The following is a 16117-nucleotide window of genomic DNA, read 5'->3' as shown; positions in this document are numbered from 1 at the left end:
GGGACAGCAGTCAGCATGGCGGGACACCAGGGACTAAGGCCTCCCTCTGCCCCCACTTGTCTCCTCCTCTCTGTCTATCTCTGAGCATTTCTTACTTTACTGTGTTTCCCATGGGGTGTCTTCTCACCAGGCCTGTCTCTAAATCTCACTTCTTCTCTTGAGTCCTCCCTATCTCTGCCTGTGGGTCTCTGTCTCTCACTCTGCCTCTTTGCCTCCTGTGTTTTCCAGGCCTCGGAACTGGGAATGACCTCAGCGTTTTACAAGTACATCCTCACCACCATGGTGCGTATGCCCTCTGGCCCATCTCTGCCCCCACTTCCTTCCCATCACAGCTATCCCACTTAGGGCTTGGCCCCAGGCCTCACCACCTCTTCCTGGTCCCAGGACTTCCCCATCCTGCATCTGGACGGTATTGTGGAGGACTCCTCCAACATCCTGGGCTTCTCCATGTTCAACACGTCCCACCCCTTCTACCCTGAGTTTGTCCGCAGCCTCAACATGTCCTGGAGGGAGAACTGTGAAGCCAGCACCTACCCGGGCCCTGCGGTGAGCACACAGATACCCAGTCACACCCAGAAACACTCTGTGCACAGATACTTCTGGGGCCCCCTTTCAGACCTTGCTCAGATCATGCTCAGAACCCTCTCACCCTCCCTGAGGCCTCGTGGTGTGGCCTTGTGATGCATTGGACCCATGTCCTCCTCTCTCTCTACCTCCCACACCACTCTGGCCATGCCAGCTCCTCAAGGTGCCTCTGATGCCCCAAGCGGGTGCACCTCAGGGCCTCTGCACACCCTCTTCCCCCTGCTTCCTGTGCACTTTCCAAGAGAAGCAGTGGCTTGCTGCCCATCACTAGGACATTGCTCCAGTGTCCCCTCAGGTATAAGATTTTTCCTTCCTCCTCCTGTTTAAAAAATGGTAAACTTGGCCCGGTGTGGTGGCTCATACCTGTAATCCCAGCACTTTGGGAGGCCGAGGCAGGTGAATCACCTGAGGTCAGCAGTTCAAGACCAGCCTGGCCAACATGGTGAAACCCCATCTCTACAAAAGTACAAAAATTAGCTGGGCATGATGGCGGTTGCCTGTAATCCAGCTACTTGGGAGGCTGAGGTGGAAGAATCACTTGAACCTGGGAGGCGGAGTTTGCAGTGAGCTGAGATCGTGCCATTGCACTCCAGCCTAGGCGAGAGGGCGAGACTCCGTCTCAAAAAAAAAAAAAAAAAGGTAAATTGGCCAGGCATGGTGGCTTATACTTGTAATCCCAGCACTTTGGGAGGCTGAGGTAGGAGGATCACTTTAGTCCAGGAGTTCGAGATCAGCCTGGCCAACATGGCGAAATCCTGTCTCTACTAAAAATACAAACATTAGCTGGGTGTGGTGGCGTGTGCCTGTAATCCCAGCTACTTGGGTGGCTGAGGCACAAAAGTCGCTCGAACCTGGGAGGTAGAAGAGGTTGCAGTGAGCCAAGATTGTGCCACTGCACTCCAGCCTGGGTGACAGAGCAAGACTCTGTCCCAAAAGAAAAAAAAAAAGGTAAACTACCTACTTTTTCACCCCTCCCTGCCTTGTCTTTTTCCATAGCACTTATATTTGCTTATTTCATCACGATGTGGCTTACTGTATATTAGACTTACATAGAGATATGGATTTGAGGACTGTAAGTTCCATGAGGGCAGGGGGTTCTGTTTATTTTGTTCACCATTGTATCGCCAGCACTTAAAACAGCGTAGCTCATAACAGGTGTCTGATAATAGATGTTGAATAAATACCAGAATACAAAAGATGCATATTTATCTGTATTTGTTCACAGACATCTACTCAGATACCAAGACACCAAGACACTTCTACGCGCAGAGCGCACATGGACACCAAGCTGTCCAGTCAGATGTGTCCACACAGGGACATCACACACCCCAACACAGAGGCACATTTGTGTGTACTCCTGTGCACATCTACACAACACAGATACTCAGACCTTCACACTAACACAGCTGGGGCACACCCTAACAAGCACACACAGACACCGTGGTTGTGTCACAGATTGGGGGCCAGAGTGTATGGGACGCTAACTGTGTGCCAGGCACTGTTCTGAGTGCTTTACAGGCGTTATGTCACCAGATCCCCATAACAGCACATGAAGATAGAGATTACTATTATCCTCATTTTACAGAGAAGGAAACTGAGGTTCAGGGAGGAATGAGGACTTAGTCCTGTCACAGAATGAGAAAATAGCAGAGCCAGGCCTCTAGCTCTGAGCCACCTGCTTCCCAGGCCCACGACCAACCATTATATGCTCCTGCCTCTCTGGCACCACACCCACGCTGCGTATAGATGAATGGGCATGGTCATCCAGCCCCACTCATGTAAACATGCCCCAGACACACTCAGACAGGGACTATGGCCATCTTCCCTGGCCTGCATCACCCAGATTCCCAGACATACCTGCCCATGCAGGTGACACAGCTAGCTATCCAGGCACCCTCTGAGAGACACATGGCCACATACAGTCTGGGAGACCTACTCCCACCAAGACATGGGAAGCACACACACCTTCCCCGCTGTCAATTCCACTTCCCAAAAAAGACACCAGAGCCACTTCCTCACTCCTGACCCACCCAGTTTCCCATTCCTGGGGAGAGGGAAGTTATTTGAGGGCTTGAGGGTGGCAGCTCAGGGGCCTTTGGGGCTCCCCTGGCTAAGCAGCCTCTTATCCATCCCACCCTCGCCTCTGTCCCACCGCAGCTGTCAGCTGCCCTGATGTTTGACGCCGTGCACGTGGTGGTGAGCGCTGTCCGAGAGCTGAACCGCAGCCAGGAGATCGGTGTGAAGCCGCTGGCCTGTACATCGGCCAACATTTGGCCCCACGGGACCAGCCTCATGAACTACCTGCGCATGGTGAGTCCGAGCGGGGGTGGGTGGAGGAGGCAGGGCACGGCCACCTCAGGTGGGAGCGCTTGCTGTGTCCACCCTGTGGCCCTCTGCCCTCCCCGCTCTTCCCACCATACCCACTGCCTCCCCTGTCCATTCCCGGCTGTTGCTGCCTATCTGGGTTACTCTCCCTCTCTCTTTCTGAGTCTTGCCCTCTTCATGCCTTTTGTCCCATCTCCCCTTGCTTCCTTGCATGTTATCTTGCTCTTTTGACTGTGATCTTCCTCTTCTCTCTCTTGTCCCCTCCACCCCGGTCTGTCTGTGCCTTTCTCTGTGGATGTCTCACCACGCTGGGCCTTCCCTGCCCATCTCTGGGCCCCTGCACTCTCCCTCTGCCCCACCTCCCCACCCTGCCAGGTAGAGTATGATGGGCTGACCGGGCGGGTCGAGTTCAACAGCAAAGGGCAGAGAACCAACTACACCCTGCGCATCCTAGAAAAGTCCCGGCAGGGCCACCGTGAGGTGAGCAGACCCAGGGTGACGCCAGAGCCCTGCTGGGGTGAGGGTGGGGGCGGGCCAAGAGGCTGCCATGACCTCAGGCAGGGCCTCAGCTGACAGCACCCTCTCTGCCCCCTAGATTGGGGTGTGGTACTCTAACCGCACCCTGGCCATGAATGCCACCACCCTGGACATCAACCTGTCGCAGACACTGGCCAACAAGACACTGGTGGTCACAACCATCCTGGTGAGTGGCCCTAGACGGGGGCCTGGGAGTGGTAAGTGAAGGGGCCTGAACGCTGGGCCTTCCCTGGCGCTACCCTGAGCCCAGTCCTAGCTCCCACCGTGAGGTGGAGGGATGCATTGGCTGGCACAGCACATAGGCCAGTGGGGGCTGGGATTCCTGCACGCAGCAACTCCAGGTTGTGAACAAGGCGCTACCATCCTAAACGCTGCCAGAGCAGGGAGGGAGCAGACTGCCCTCAGGGCCAGATTTAACCCAGCTCTTTGCACAGTATCTGGCCCTGGTCAATCCTGATGAATCATGATTGCCAGAACAGTTGTTTTGCCACCCTTGCCAACAACATATATCAACAATGCCAACTCAGTGTCCATCTTGAAGTTGTGGAAACTGAGGCTCAGAGAGGAGAGGCGACTTGCCCAGGGTCACACAGCAAGTACCCGGCACAGCCAGGACTGGAAGCTATGTCTCTAATCCTTCAGAGCCTGAGTCTGGACCTCTGTGTTCTGAAGCTCCAGACCTCTCAGTACCCAAGCACCAGACAGGGGCGTTGTCCTGTAGCCCTGGGGGTGCCACTCCTGCATTTCACCAAATCAGAGGCAGAGGGGCCTTTGTATGTCAAGTATTTATTGAGCACCTGTTCTGCACCGGGCACCGTGCTAGGCCCTTTCCAAGCGTCATTCTTTAGACCTCACGGCTACCCTTGTGAGCTTCGTCTTATTTCCCCCTTTTGAGGGTAAGGAAGCAGGTCACACAGTGAGTCCCCGGCAGAGCTGAGTGTCAGGCTCGGAGCTGGTGCCCTCTCTGCTGCACCATGCTGCCTCCTGCCAGGCACAATGGGCTTCCAGTGCCTTAGGAGGTCAGGGAGGGGGTGAAGCACAGGGCCTGGCGAGCAGGAGGCTTCCCCAAGCAGCTGGCCTGGAGGCTGGACATGCCAGGCAGCCATGCTCTTCACAGTGGCCAAGTCTGTGGCCTGTCAGCACTCGTTGTTACTGAAGGAGCTGCTCAGTAACTCTGAGCTGTGGCAGCTATTAGCTGTGGATGCTGACGTTCAGAGAGGGTTACAAGAGGGTTTTGCAGGATGTTAGAGGGCCACCTAAAGCAGTGAGTCGCAGAGCGGTTCCCTCGGTCCCTAGGGAACTCCTGATCTAAAATGGACCTCGAGTCCCTCTGGAGCAGGGCCAGTGATCCTGTTGTGGAGGGACAGATGGCCTGCAGACGGGGAACCAGACACCTCTTAACAGCCTCCCCAGGGGGCCCTGGGGGCTTGGCTAGGAGCAGTCAGACCCTCTTTGCTGTGGTGTGCGGTCAATCCCTGAAGCCTCTTGGAGGCAGAAGAGTTGGGGGCCTTGATGGGGAACAGGGTGCAGAGGTCAGGGAGGGGAGGTCAGGAGAGCTGAGCCGTGACCCTGGGAACTTCAAGTGTCTTCACTCTCCTCCCTGCTTCTCCTCAAGGCCTGGGAGCCTGTATTTTTCTTCCCTTCCTGATGTTCACCCATATCTTGATGGGTTGATTCACTTATTCATTCCATAAATATTTACCAAAGCTGTATGGTGCTGGCCCTTACATTCTAGAAGCACAGATATGAGTCAGGTGCTCTTGGGTGGCACTGGGAGGCGGTCCCAGTCTGATGGAGGAGATAGACCTGGACACAGTCATTCCCACAATGAGGGACTCCCAAAGAAAGGGGGGACTGAGTCAGCTTTAGGAGGCTGGAGGAAGGCTTCCTGGCAGAGGTGGCATTAGATGGGGTTGCACAGGAGTTGGGTGCCCAGAAAATATCCCAGGCAGCAGGAGCGGCAGGAGGGGCAGGAGCTGGGGTTTTGGGAGGTGTTTGTCAGATTGAACAGGGAGGCAACAGCCTCTGTGTACACAGCCAGACAAGCCCCGTTCATTCGCTGGTATTGCCTGACAAGGGTTTCTGGGCAAGACCTGTGTCAGGCACTTGGAGATTCAGATGTGACTCAAACTGGGTGCCTAGGGCAAGATGTGGGTTAGAACTTGTCTCATTCGCTGCTCTATCCCAGGGCCTAGAGCTGTGACTGATACCTAGCAAGTACAGAGGGTTGTGGTGAGTGATGGGACAGAGGCAGCCTAGGGGCTGCGGGGCAGCAGGTGGGGAAGGGGCTCTGAAGGACTCAGTTGTCCTGTGCTTTACCTTGAAGAGAGAGTGTTGAGCAGGAAGGGGCGGGGCCAGATCTGGAGTCAGGAAGGCTCCTTGTTGGCCCATGAGGGATGCTGCTAGGGATTAGAGGTGGTCCAGGTGTGGGAGCGAGGGCCTCTGGTGATGGGGTGCAGGCTGGCGCTGCCCCTAGGGCAGGCTCAGGGATCTCGTGCTGAGACAGGATTGGCTGGCGCTGAGATAGAGAGAGGCCCCATGGGGAAGCTGGGGGTGCAGAAGTCCCACAGAGTTGAGGCTGTGCATAGGCCCACCCTCCTCAGCCGCTGGTCTCGCCCCAGTCTTGGAGAATTTGTCAGGGCACCCAGGTGGTCCTGAGGATTCCCTTCATTGAGCTGAGATGCCTTACTCTGCCCTTTGGTGACTAGTGTGGCAGTTAAGAGTCGTCTCTCTGCCGCGGACAGAGGGACCTCAGTCCCATTCCTCCGCTCTTATTAGTTCAAGTCACTTAACTCCAGTGTCCATTGCTTTATCTATAAAACGGGTCTGCGTCTCGCCTTGAGGGGCAGTGGGAGGATCACATGAGCTAAGAAGGCCCTTGCAGTGCCCAAGGTACGTGTGAGAGCACCTCCCTCCCTCCCTCCCTCTCCTGAGCTTGTGGTTCATGGCTTTGAGCGTTGTGCCAAGCTCTGTGCTCATGTGACTCAATCTTCACAGAAGCCCTGATTTTCAGATGAAGAAACTCAGGCATAGGAGGGTTAAATGACGTGCTCGAGGTCGCCCAGCTAGAAGGCAGCAGAGCCCACATGCCTGTCTTTTGCACCACGTTGCCTCTATTATTTTTTAATTATTATTATTTTTTTTTGAGACAGAGTCTTGCTCTGTCACCCAGGCTGGAGTGCAGTGGCGCGATCTTGGCTCACTGCAAGCTCCGCCTCCTGGGTTCACACCATTCTCCTGCCTCAGCGTCCCGAGTAGCTGGGACTACAGGCGCCCGTCACCACGCCCGGCTATTTTTTTGTATTTTTAGTAGAGATGGGGTTTCACCATGTTAGCCAGGATAGTCTTGATCTGCTGACCTCGTGATCCGCCCGTCTCGGCCTCCCAAAGTGCTGGGATTACAGACGTGAGCCACCATGCCCGGCCATATTGCCTCTATTATTTCTACTTCTTTCTGAGCCCTCAGGGCTGTGTCCTGAGCCTGGCACTACCATCCACACACTGTGTGCCCCTAGCAGGTCTCTCTAGCCTCAGTTTCCTCCTTTAAAGTGAGGGGATTAAAGTATTCCTAGCAGTCTGGGCATGGTGGTTCACACCTGTAACCCCAGCACTTTGGGAGACCGAGGCGGGAGGATCACTTGGGCCCATGAGTTCGAGACCAGCCTGAGCAACATGGCGAAACCCCATCTCTACTAAAAATACAGAAATTAGCGGGGCGTGGTGGTGTGCACCTTTAATCCCAGAACTCGGAGGTTGAGGCTGCAGTGAGCCCAGATCATACCACTGCCAGGGCAACAGAGTGAGGCCCTGTCTAAAAATAATAATAATAAATAAATACATAAATAAAATATTCATAGCAGAGTGAGGAGGTTGGACTAGATCAGTGTTGTTTAAACTACACTCCAGGAAATCCTGGACGAGGATTTGGATCCCAGGTTCATGAAAGGGTCCAAGCAATCAGCTTGTAAGGAATGTTCTAGAACCTCCCCTACTTTAATTTTTTGTTTTTACTTTCCAGAGATTTTCACTGAAGCGTAACACACATACAGAAACGTTCATAAATCGTGTTACTTCTCACTGAAGTTTCAAAAACTGAACACACCTGTGTAACCAACCAGCTGTCCCCAACCCAAAGCCTCCCCATGCCCTTCCAATCACTAACCCTCCAAGGCTAACCCCCATCTCAGCTTCCGTCACCACAGATCAGCTTTGCCCGCCCTTGAACCTCATATAAATGGCATCGTACTGTGTGTTCTTTCTTGAGACTGGCTTCTTCTGGCAACATTATGAATTTCATCTGTGTCATTGCAAGTAGTGTAGTCTCATTGTTGTATGCTGAATGTACTGCAATTTCCTGATTCATCAAATCTAGATGGATGTTTGTTCCTGGCTTTTTGCTGTTAGGAATAGTACTACTAGGAAGGTTCTCTTCCATATCTTTTGGTGAACATGTACTGGTGTTTCTGCTGGGTGTGTTCCAGTTGCTAGGTCGCAGGGTGTTTGTCCTAGCTTTAGCAGGTATTGTAAAAGTGTCTTCCAAAGTGGTTGAACCACTTTCACTTTCATTCCCAGTGGCAGCAAATGAATGAAAATTCCACTTGCTCCTCATTTTGTCAGTGGTGAGTGTATAAAGGTACCAACCATATATGGTGGTTTTCATTTGCATTTCCCTGATGATCAGGGAGGGAGAACACCTTTTGTGTTTATTGGCTATTTGATTTTTCTTTGTTTTTGTTTTTTGAGAGAGGGTCTTGCTCTGTTACCCAGGCTGGAGTGCAGTGGCCCAATCGTAGCTCACTGCAGCTTCAACCTCCAGGCTCAAGCGCTTCTCCTATCTCAGCCTCCTGAGTAGCTGGGACCACAGTCGTGCACCACCACACCCAGCTAATTAAAAACAATTTTTTTTAATTGACAGGGTTTTACCATGTTGCCCAGCCTGGTCTTGGACTCCTGGGCTCAAGGGATCCACCCACCTTGGCCTCCTAAAGTGCTGGGATTACAGGCATGAGCCACCACTTGGCCCTTTATTGGCTATTTGGAAATCCTCATTTGCGAGGTTCCTATTCATGTATTTTTCTATTTTAAAAAAATTGAGATATATGACTTTTTATTGATTTGTGAGTTATTTTTTATTTTTTTATTTTTTTATTTTGAGACAGAGTCTCGCTCTGTCACCTAGGCTGGAATGCAGTGGCACAATCTTGGCTCACTGCAAGCTCTGCCTCCCTGGTTCATGCCATTCATTCTCCTGCCTCAGCCTCCCGAGTAGCTGGGACTACAGGCGCCCGCCACCATGCCCGGCTAATTTTTTGTATTTTTAGTAGAGACGGGGTTTCATCGATTAGCCAGGAAGGTCTCGATCTCCTGACCTCGTGATCTGCCTACCTCGGCCTCCCAAAGTGCTGGGATTACAGGCGTGAGCCACTGCGCCTGGCCTGATTGTGAGTTATTTATACATTCTTGGGTACAAGTCATTTGTCTGATGTATGTATTGCAAATGTCTTGTCCCCCTTTGTGGCTTACCTTTTCATTCTCAGTAGTATATTCTGGATAAAAGGATTTGATTTTTAATTTTACCAAAGTTCTCTTCATCAGCTTTTTTCCTTTATGGTTAATGATTTTAGAATTTAAGAATTCCGTGTATACCCCTATATCATGAAGATATTCTACTATTTGTGTTCTAAAAACTTAATAATTTTGCCTTTTACATTTGGGTCTGCCATCATCCTGAAATTGATTTTTATGTAGCATATGAGGTAGGGGAGTCAAAATACATTTCTTTCTTTTTTTTTTTTTTTTGAGACAGAGTCTCACTGTGTTGCCCAGGCTGGAATGTAGTAGCATGCGATCTTGGCTAACTGCAACCTCCGCCTCCTGGGTTCAAGTGATTCTCCTGTTTCAGCCTCCCAAGTAGCTGGGATTACAGGCGCCCACCACCACGCCTGGCTGATTTTTGTATTTTTAGTAGAGATAGGGGTTTCACCATATTGGCCAGGCTGGTCTTGAACTCCTGACCTCAAGTAATCCACCTGCCTCAGCCTCCCAAAGTGCTAGGATTACAGGCATGAGCCACCGCACTTGGCCAGAATACATTTTTTTCCATATGGATATTTAATTCAGCGCACCATTTATTATAACAATAATTCTTCCCCCTTCAGGACAGTTTCACCTTTGTCACAAATCAATATCCATTTATATGTGGGTTTCCAAACACTCCATTCTATTGTCTATTTGTATATCTTTGTTCTAGTACTGCAGTGTTTTAAATACCGTAGCTTTAAATTAAGTGTTAATATTTGACAGGGTAAACCCCCAGTTTTGCTTTTCTTCTTTAGGATTACTTTGGTTCTTCTTGACTCTTTGCATTTCTTTTTATTTTTTATAAGTTATTTTTATTGAGATGGGGCCTTCCTATGTTGCCCAGGCTGGTCTTGAACTCCTGGGCTTAAGTAATCCTCCCTCCTTGGCCTCTCAAAGTGCTGGGACTACAGGCGTGAACCACCAAGCCCAGCCAACCATGCATGTTCATACACACTTAAATATCATACTTCAATTTAAAAAAAATTGTTACACTGGGGAAGGGGGCTGAGCATGGTGGCTCATGCCTGTAATCCCAGCACTTTGGGAGGCTGGGGTGGGCAGATCACTTGAGCTCAGGAGTTCGAGACCAGCCTGGGCAACATGATGAAACCCTGTCTCTACAAAAAATACAAAAATTAGCCAGGCTTAGTGGCTTGCACCTGTGGTCCCAGCTACTCCGGAGGCTGAGGTAGGAGAATCACTTGAGCCCAGGAGGCGGACGTTCTAGTGAGCCGAGATCGCACCACTACACTCCAGCCTGGGTGACAGAGCAAGACTCTGTCTCAAAAATAAATAAATAAAAGTGGAGAAGGCACAGAAGTTAATACAAACCTACGTAAAATAGAATTCAAAGAGTACAAGGCAGGTGAGGAGTGAAAAATCAGTTTCCTTCCTTCCCTGGGTCTCTCATTTTCTTTCTTCAGAGGCCACCATCCTCCCAGAAATGTCTATGCATATACAAGCACATCCTTGCTCTTTCTTTAACAAAGAGTAGCATATTGTACACGTTGTTCTGTAGCTTGTTTTTTTCCTCCTAATATATCTTGTAGACCTTGCTATTTTAGTGGTTGCCTGGGATTCTTTTATGACATCGATAATCTTTTTAACTTGGCCCAAATTAGGTTGTTTCAGTCTTTGTTCTCACTACAAGCAATGCTGCACTGACTTTCTTGGACCTGCGTTTTTGATGCACAGCCATTTGTAGGGTAAATTCTTAGAACTGGACTTAGCAGTATCTCATTGTCTGGCTGCAATGCTGGGCTTCTGCATAAGCTTCTTTTTGAAGTCTGAAGACCCTGGATTTGAGGCTCCTTGAGGACCCTTCTGTTCTGATAGTCTGTGGCTCTAAGTTGAGTCCTAGATTACGGTTGTCTAATTTTGAGTTCTATTCACAGGCCCCAGTCTCTTTTTGTCTCTCTAAGCTCAGACCCCAATCCTGAGACCCTGAACCTAAGTTCCTCAGTCTTGAATTTAGACATCAGCTTGGCATAGTGGAAGGAACAGAGTTCAGAGTGCACAGTGACTGGGTTGTGAAGCCCAGCTCTGCCCCGTCTCCCTTCCCACTGCCCTGCTTCAGCTGGGTGGCCTTGGGCTAGATGCTTTACCTCTCTGAGCCTTGGTTCTATCCTCTATATGTCAAGGGGGCTGTATGGGAGCCAGGCCCTTGTCTCTAGGATTCTCAATTTCTGATTCTCCAGCTTTGATACCCAACCTGGGTCCCTCGTCTCTCTCTGGCTTCTCCCATATCCACTGTCTGATTCTGTCCACTTGAGCTCAGTCTAGCACAGGGCTTAAGAGCGGAGCTTTGGAATCAGACCAACTTGTCCTTCTCAGCCACTTACTACTTCACTTCTCTGGACCTCAGCGTCCTCATCTCTAAAAGAGACGTAATAATACCACCATCCCAAGCTGACAGAGTTGCTGTCACACAGCAAGCCCACAAGAAATGCTGGCTGCTGCCGCTATTATTAGTATTTTCTCACATTCTTGTTCCCCGTTCCACAATTTTGGTTCTGGAAAGGCAGCTTAATAGAGAATCACTGACTGCCCTCCATTCCATCACCCTGTAGCTGTAGGGCTCTGTGGGGTCCTGGAGTCCAGAGCTTATGACCTGGCCACATAGTAGGAGATTCTATTACTGTGTGACAAACCACCCAGAACCCAGAAACTGAAACAATAGCAGTTGATTATTTTGCATGATTCCGTGGGTCAACTTAGTGGTTCTTTGGCTGGTCTCACTTGGGCACACTGTGGCAGCATTCAGCTGGTGTCCAGACTGGACTGGAAAGTGCAGAATGGCTGTGGATGCTGGCTGTTGGCTGGCATGCCTTGGTTCACTCACACTCCAGCAGGCCAGCCTGGGCTTCCTTAAATGGGGGCTGCTCTGAAGGCTGAGACCCTGGAATTCACACAGCATCACTTCTGCCACATCCAGTTGGCCAAAACAAGTCATAAGTCCAGCTCAGACCAAGAAGTCTGAACCCAGGGAGAAATGGACCCCATCTGTTGCTGGAAGAAGCAGCACAATATTGTGGCCACATCTATCATGGAGCTCAGTAATTGTGTGTTGAATGAATGAGAGGTGACAGAGGTCACTTGACCACTTTGAGCCTCCGTGTCCACATGTGTAAAAGGAATCTACTTATGCCCATTTCAATGTAAGGTCACCATAAGGAATTAAAATGATGTCATCGAGAGAATGCACAGCACAGGTTCTCAATACACAATAACCATTGTGGATATTTTATTTTATTTTATTTTTGAGAGAGTCTCGCTCCATCTCCCAGGCTGGCCTGCAGTGGCGCAATCTCGGCTCACCGCAACCTAAGCCTCTGGACTCTACCTCAGCCTCCCGAGTAGCGGAGACTACAGGTGCACACCAGCATGCCCGGCTAATTTTTGTATTTTTTATAGAGATGGAGTTTTGCCATGTTGCCTAGGCTGGTCTTGAGCTCCTGGGCTCAAGCCATCCACCTGCCTTGGCCTCCCAAAGTGTTAGAATTACAGGCTTGAGGTACTACACCTGGCTCATTGTGTATATTTTAACCAAAGCTCTTTCCTGGCTCTTCCCTAAGTCCTAAGTCCTTTTGTTCATTATTCCAAAGTAACATTGTACAAACAGCCATTTAGACAATAACTGTGTCCAGATAAGTTTCCCATTTGTTACCATCATCACATGCCTTGTTTTCCTAGCACTTGGACCATTCTTTCTGCTTTTGTGTTTCTTTGGCACAATGGGGTCAGTAAAGTTTGCTCAAACCCCTCAGAAATAAGTGTCAATGTGGCAAACTGACTGTAGGTCAGAGATTGCAAACTAGAAACTGTTTGTTTTGGCCTGCAGAACATTTAATAATAATTGGTATTAGAATTTGAATTGGTTGCTGTATTAGTTCATTTTCATACTGCTGTAAAGAACTGCCTGAGACTCGGTAATTTATGACGGAAAGAGGTTTAATTGACTCACAGGTTCAGCATGGCTGGGGAGGCCTTGGGAAATTTACAATCATAGTGGAAGGCGAAGGGGAAGCAAGGCACCTTCTTCACAAGGCAGCAGAAGAGAGATGTGCCAAGTGAAGGGGGAAGAGCCTGTTATAAAACCATCAGATCTCATGAGAACTCACTATCACTAGAAGAGCATGAGGGAAACCGCCCCCCTGATTCAGTTACCTTCACCTGGTCTCTCCCTTGACACATAGGGATTATGGGGATTACAATTCAAGGTGAGATTTTGGTGGGGACACAAAGCCTAACCATATCAGTTGCTAACATTTTATTTTATTTTAGAGACAGAGTTGCTCAGTTGCCCAGGCTGAAGTGCAGTGGTACAGTCATAGCTCACTGCAGCCTCAAACTCGGGCTCAAGCAATCCTCCCACCTCAGCCTTCCAAAGCAGTGGGATTTCAGGCATGAGAGTTGCTAACATTTATAACCAGGAGATTTTACAAAACAATCTTAGGTTTCCAAATTCTCTTAAAATTGCACCATCTGGGCTAGGTGTGGTGGCTCACACCTGTAATCCCAGCACTTCGGGAGGCCGAGGTGGGCGGATCACTTGAGGTCAGGAGTTTAAGACCAGACTGGTCAACATGGTGAAACCCCGTCTCTACTAAAAATACAAAAACAAAATTGGGTGGGCGTGGTGGCAGGCACCTGTAATCCAAGCTACTTGGCAAGGGTGAGGCAGGAGAATCGCTTAAACCCAGGAGGTGGAGGTTGCAGTGAGTTGAGATTGCGCCACTGCACTCCAGCCTGGGTGACAGAGTGAGACTCTGTCTCAAAAAAAAAAAAAAAAAAAAAAATTGCACCATCTGTCATCTTCAGCCTGCCTCCCTCATGGGGAATTGGACTGGAGCTAAACCCTGGTGAGGGAATACCCTCTTTAACCCATTAGTGGCTCATGAAGTTGGTTTGGTGAGTCATTACCGGCCATGTGGAAAGATGAAGTATAGCAGAATAGAAAATATCAGTGTATTGCCCATAGTTACTAGGGCAAGGACTGTTCTGTGGAATTAAGTCTAGTTACATGTGTTGATGTGTGGGTGACTTGGGTTGCAGGGTAAAATGTATCTTTTACTGTGAATTGTAATAAGAAGTCTGAAAGCCCCTGATCCACTTTGGCACGAGCTCTATCCAGTCTGACTCACTCTAAAGTTACCTCCTCCCTCGTACGCATTTGAGCTTGGGACCAATGAGCGTCAGGTTGGCTGCTGGAGATTAAAATGGCTCCCTGCAATCTGCTAGGGACTGGCAGTACCCATGTGTTTTTCCCTGGCTTTCAGGTCTATTCCCCACTCTGAGCATTTGTAAGTGAGAAATGTGTACTATGAATAAATCATCCCTGCTCAGCAAGCAGGTTCTTGCTCTACCTGCCTGGTCCGGGCTACAGGATCCGCAACCCAGCCACTAGACACCCAGCCTCTGACCCCTGCTTTCTTCTGCCCACCCAGGAGAACCCATACGTCATGCGCCGGCCCAACTTCCAGGCCCTGTCGGGGAATGAACGCTTCGAGGGCTTCTGCGTGGACATGCTGCGGGAGCTGGCCGAGCTGCTGCGCTTCCGCTACCGCCTGCGGTTGGTGGAGGATGGGCTGTACGGGGCGCCCGAGCCCAACGGCTCCTGGACGGGCATGGTTGGCGAGCTCATCAACCGGGTACGGCTGGGCTGGGGCTGGGGAAGAGGCATGGACCCGGCGAGTGTGGGAGGGCAGGCAGCTGGGCAGCCAGTCGAATCTTAGAAGCAGCCTGGCCGGTGGCAGAAGAGGAAGGAGCCATGAAGGGCACCTCACACCACCTCACTGATGTTGCGCTGTATGCCTGTGCCTGGCGGGTGCCGTGAGATGGGACAGAGGAGGAGAGGTGGTACATGCATCACCACCTGTGTCCTGCTTTGCCAAATGCCCCTTTCATGCCACCTTGGATTAGTCGGTGTGCAAAGATTTGTTAAGTGAATGAAAGAGACATGGAGTGGGGAGCAGGAAAAGGTTTGAGGAGGTCAAAGGCTTCCTGCAGGAGGCAGGGCTGAGAGCAGGGAGGACACCTCACCTGTGTGCTATGCCCAGCACCTGCTAGGGAGGGCCTGGCACATCATGGACCTGGAGGGCTGCATGTAGAACTCATACATTCACCCATTCAGTGGCTGTTTATTGAGCACCTACTATGTGCCTTGCCTCTTGCTGGGCGTGGGATCCCACTGTGAGCACAGTGGATCTGGACCCTGCCCCCAAGAGCTTAGAGTCTCTTTGGGGTGCAAGACAGTGAATGACCACAGCACAGAGCCATCTGGGCTGTGATGGGGGAGCTCAGAGGAGGGGCCCAGAGGAGGTTCCTGACCCAGTCAGGCATCCCAGGAGGGCTTCCCGGAAGAGACGATACCCAAACTGATTCCCAAAGGTCGTGAAGGAGTTAGCAAGGTGAAGGGGGTGTGGGAGAAAGGGAGCATATTTGGAGCAGGGGAAATAGTATCTACAAAGATGGGGTGATACTAGGGAGTGGGGTGCACTGGAGGAACCAGCGGGGCCTGAGCGTGGGCAGAATTTGGTTGCAGCTGAGGAGGGATGGAAGGCAGGGCCATTGGAGGTGGCAGACAAGGGTGCAGTGGAAAGGATCTTTGGGTGTCAGACAATCCTAGATTTGAATCCTTAAGTGTCATTTCTCTCCTCTGAACCTCAGTTTTCCCCTCCCTAAGATGGGGATAATAATACCTTGTAGGTCTATAGTGAGGGTTACGGGACATGGGGACAAGTACCTCACACATCGCTTGGCAGATACTGGGGGACTGAAATGTAGTTCCTCTTTCTATTCCAGGTGGGAGAAACTATGGGTGCAACTGCCCAGAGGTAGGACTGTGCCCTGGGAGATAAGTAGGCCCCTGGTTAGGACATTCCCAGAGCTGGTGTGCAGACCAAGGGGCTGTGGCCAGAGATGGTCAGGGCGGCCTTGATGTTAGACTTGACAGAGCTCATCAGAGATTCTCACCCTCCTCTCTCTCATGCCAGAATTTACAGCATCCAACCCCCTGAACATCACCAGGGAAGACATGAGAGGGCCACTTTGCTTGACAAGGATGTTTATCCCTTAGGGCACTGACTTT

The 16117-nt window shown here is 50.6% G+C and overlaps 2 protein-coding genes across 7 annotated transcripts in view; one reads left to right on the top strand and one right to left on the bottom strand.

Moving 5' to 3' along the window:
- Positions 1-16117, bottom strand: part of LOC103888610 (CEA cell adhesion molecule 6) — a 913736-nt gene that overhangs the window by 607101 nt on the left and 290518 nt on the right. The window lies entirely within an intron of this gene.
- Positions 1-16117, top strand: part of GRIK5 (glutamate ionotropic receptor kainate type subunit 5) — a 76780-nt gene that overhangs the window by 15069 nt on the left and 45594 nt on the right. For all 6 annotated transcript variants that reach the window (XR_010138625.1, XM_054540509.2, XM_063720116.1 and 3 more), the window contains 6 exons: positions 229-282; positions 385-546; positions 2743-2895; positions 3286-3390; positions 3506-3613; positions 14475-14678. Coding sequence is in view for 5 of the 6 variants with exons in the window: in XM_054540509.2 (XP_054396484.2) it covers positions 229-282; positions 385-546; positions 2743-2895; positions 3286-3390; positions 3506-3613; positions 14475-14678 (786 nt within the window). In the remaining variant the exon portion in view is untranslated. The remainder of the gene's footprint in view (positions 1-228; positions 283-384; positions 547-2742; positions 2896-3285; positions 3391-3505; positions 3614-14474; positions 14679-16117) is intronic.

Source organism: Pongo abelii, chromosome 20 (assembly GCF_028885655.2).
Source record: "Pongo abelii isolate AG06213 chromosome 20, NHGRI_mPonAbe1-v2.0_pri, whole genome shotgun sequence".
Taxonomy (NCBI): domain Eukaryota; kingdom Metazoa; phylum Chordata; class Mammalia; order Primates; family Hominidae; genus Pongo; species Pongo abelii.
The sequence above is the reverse complement of the archived record's forward strand: the minus strand, read 5'-3'. Positions and strand labels throughout refer to the sequence as shown.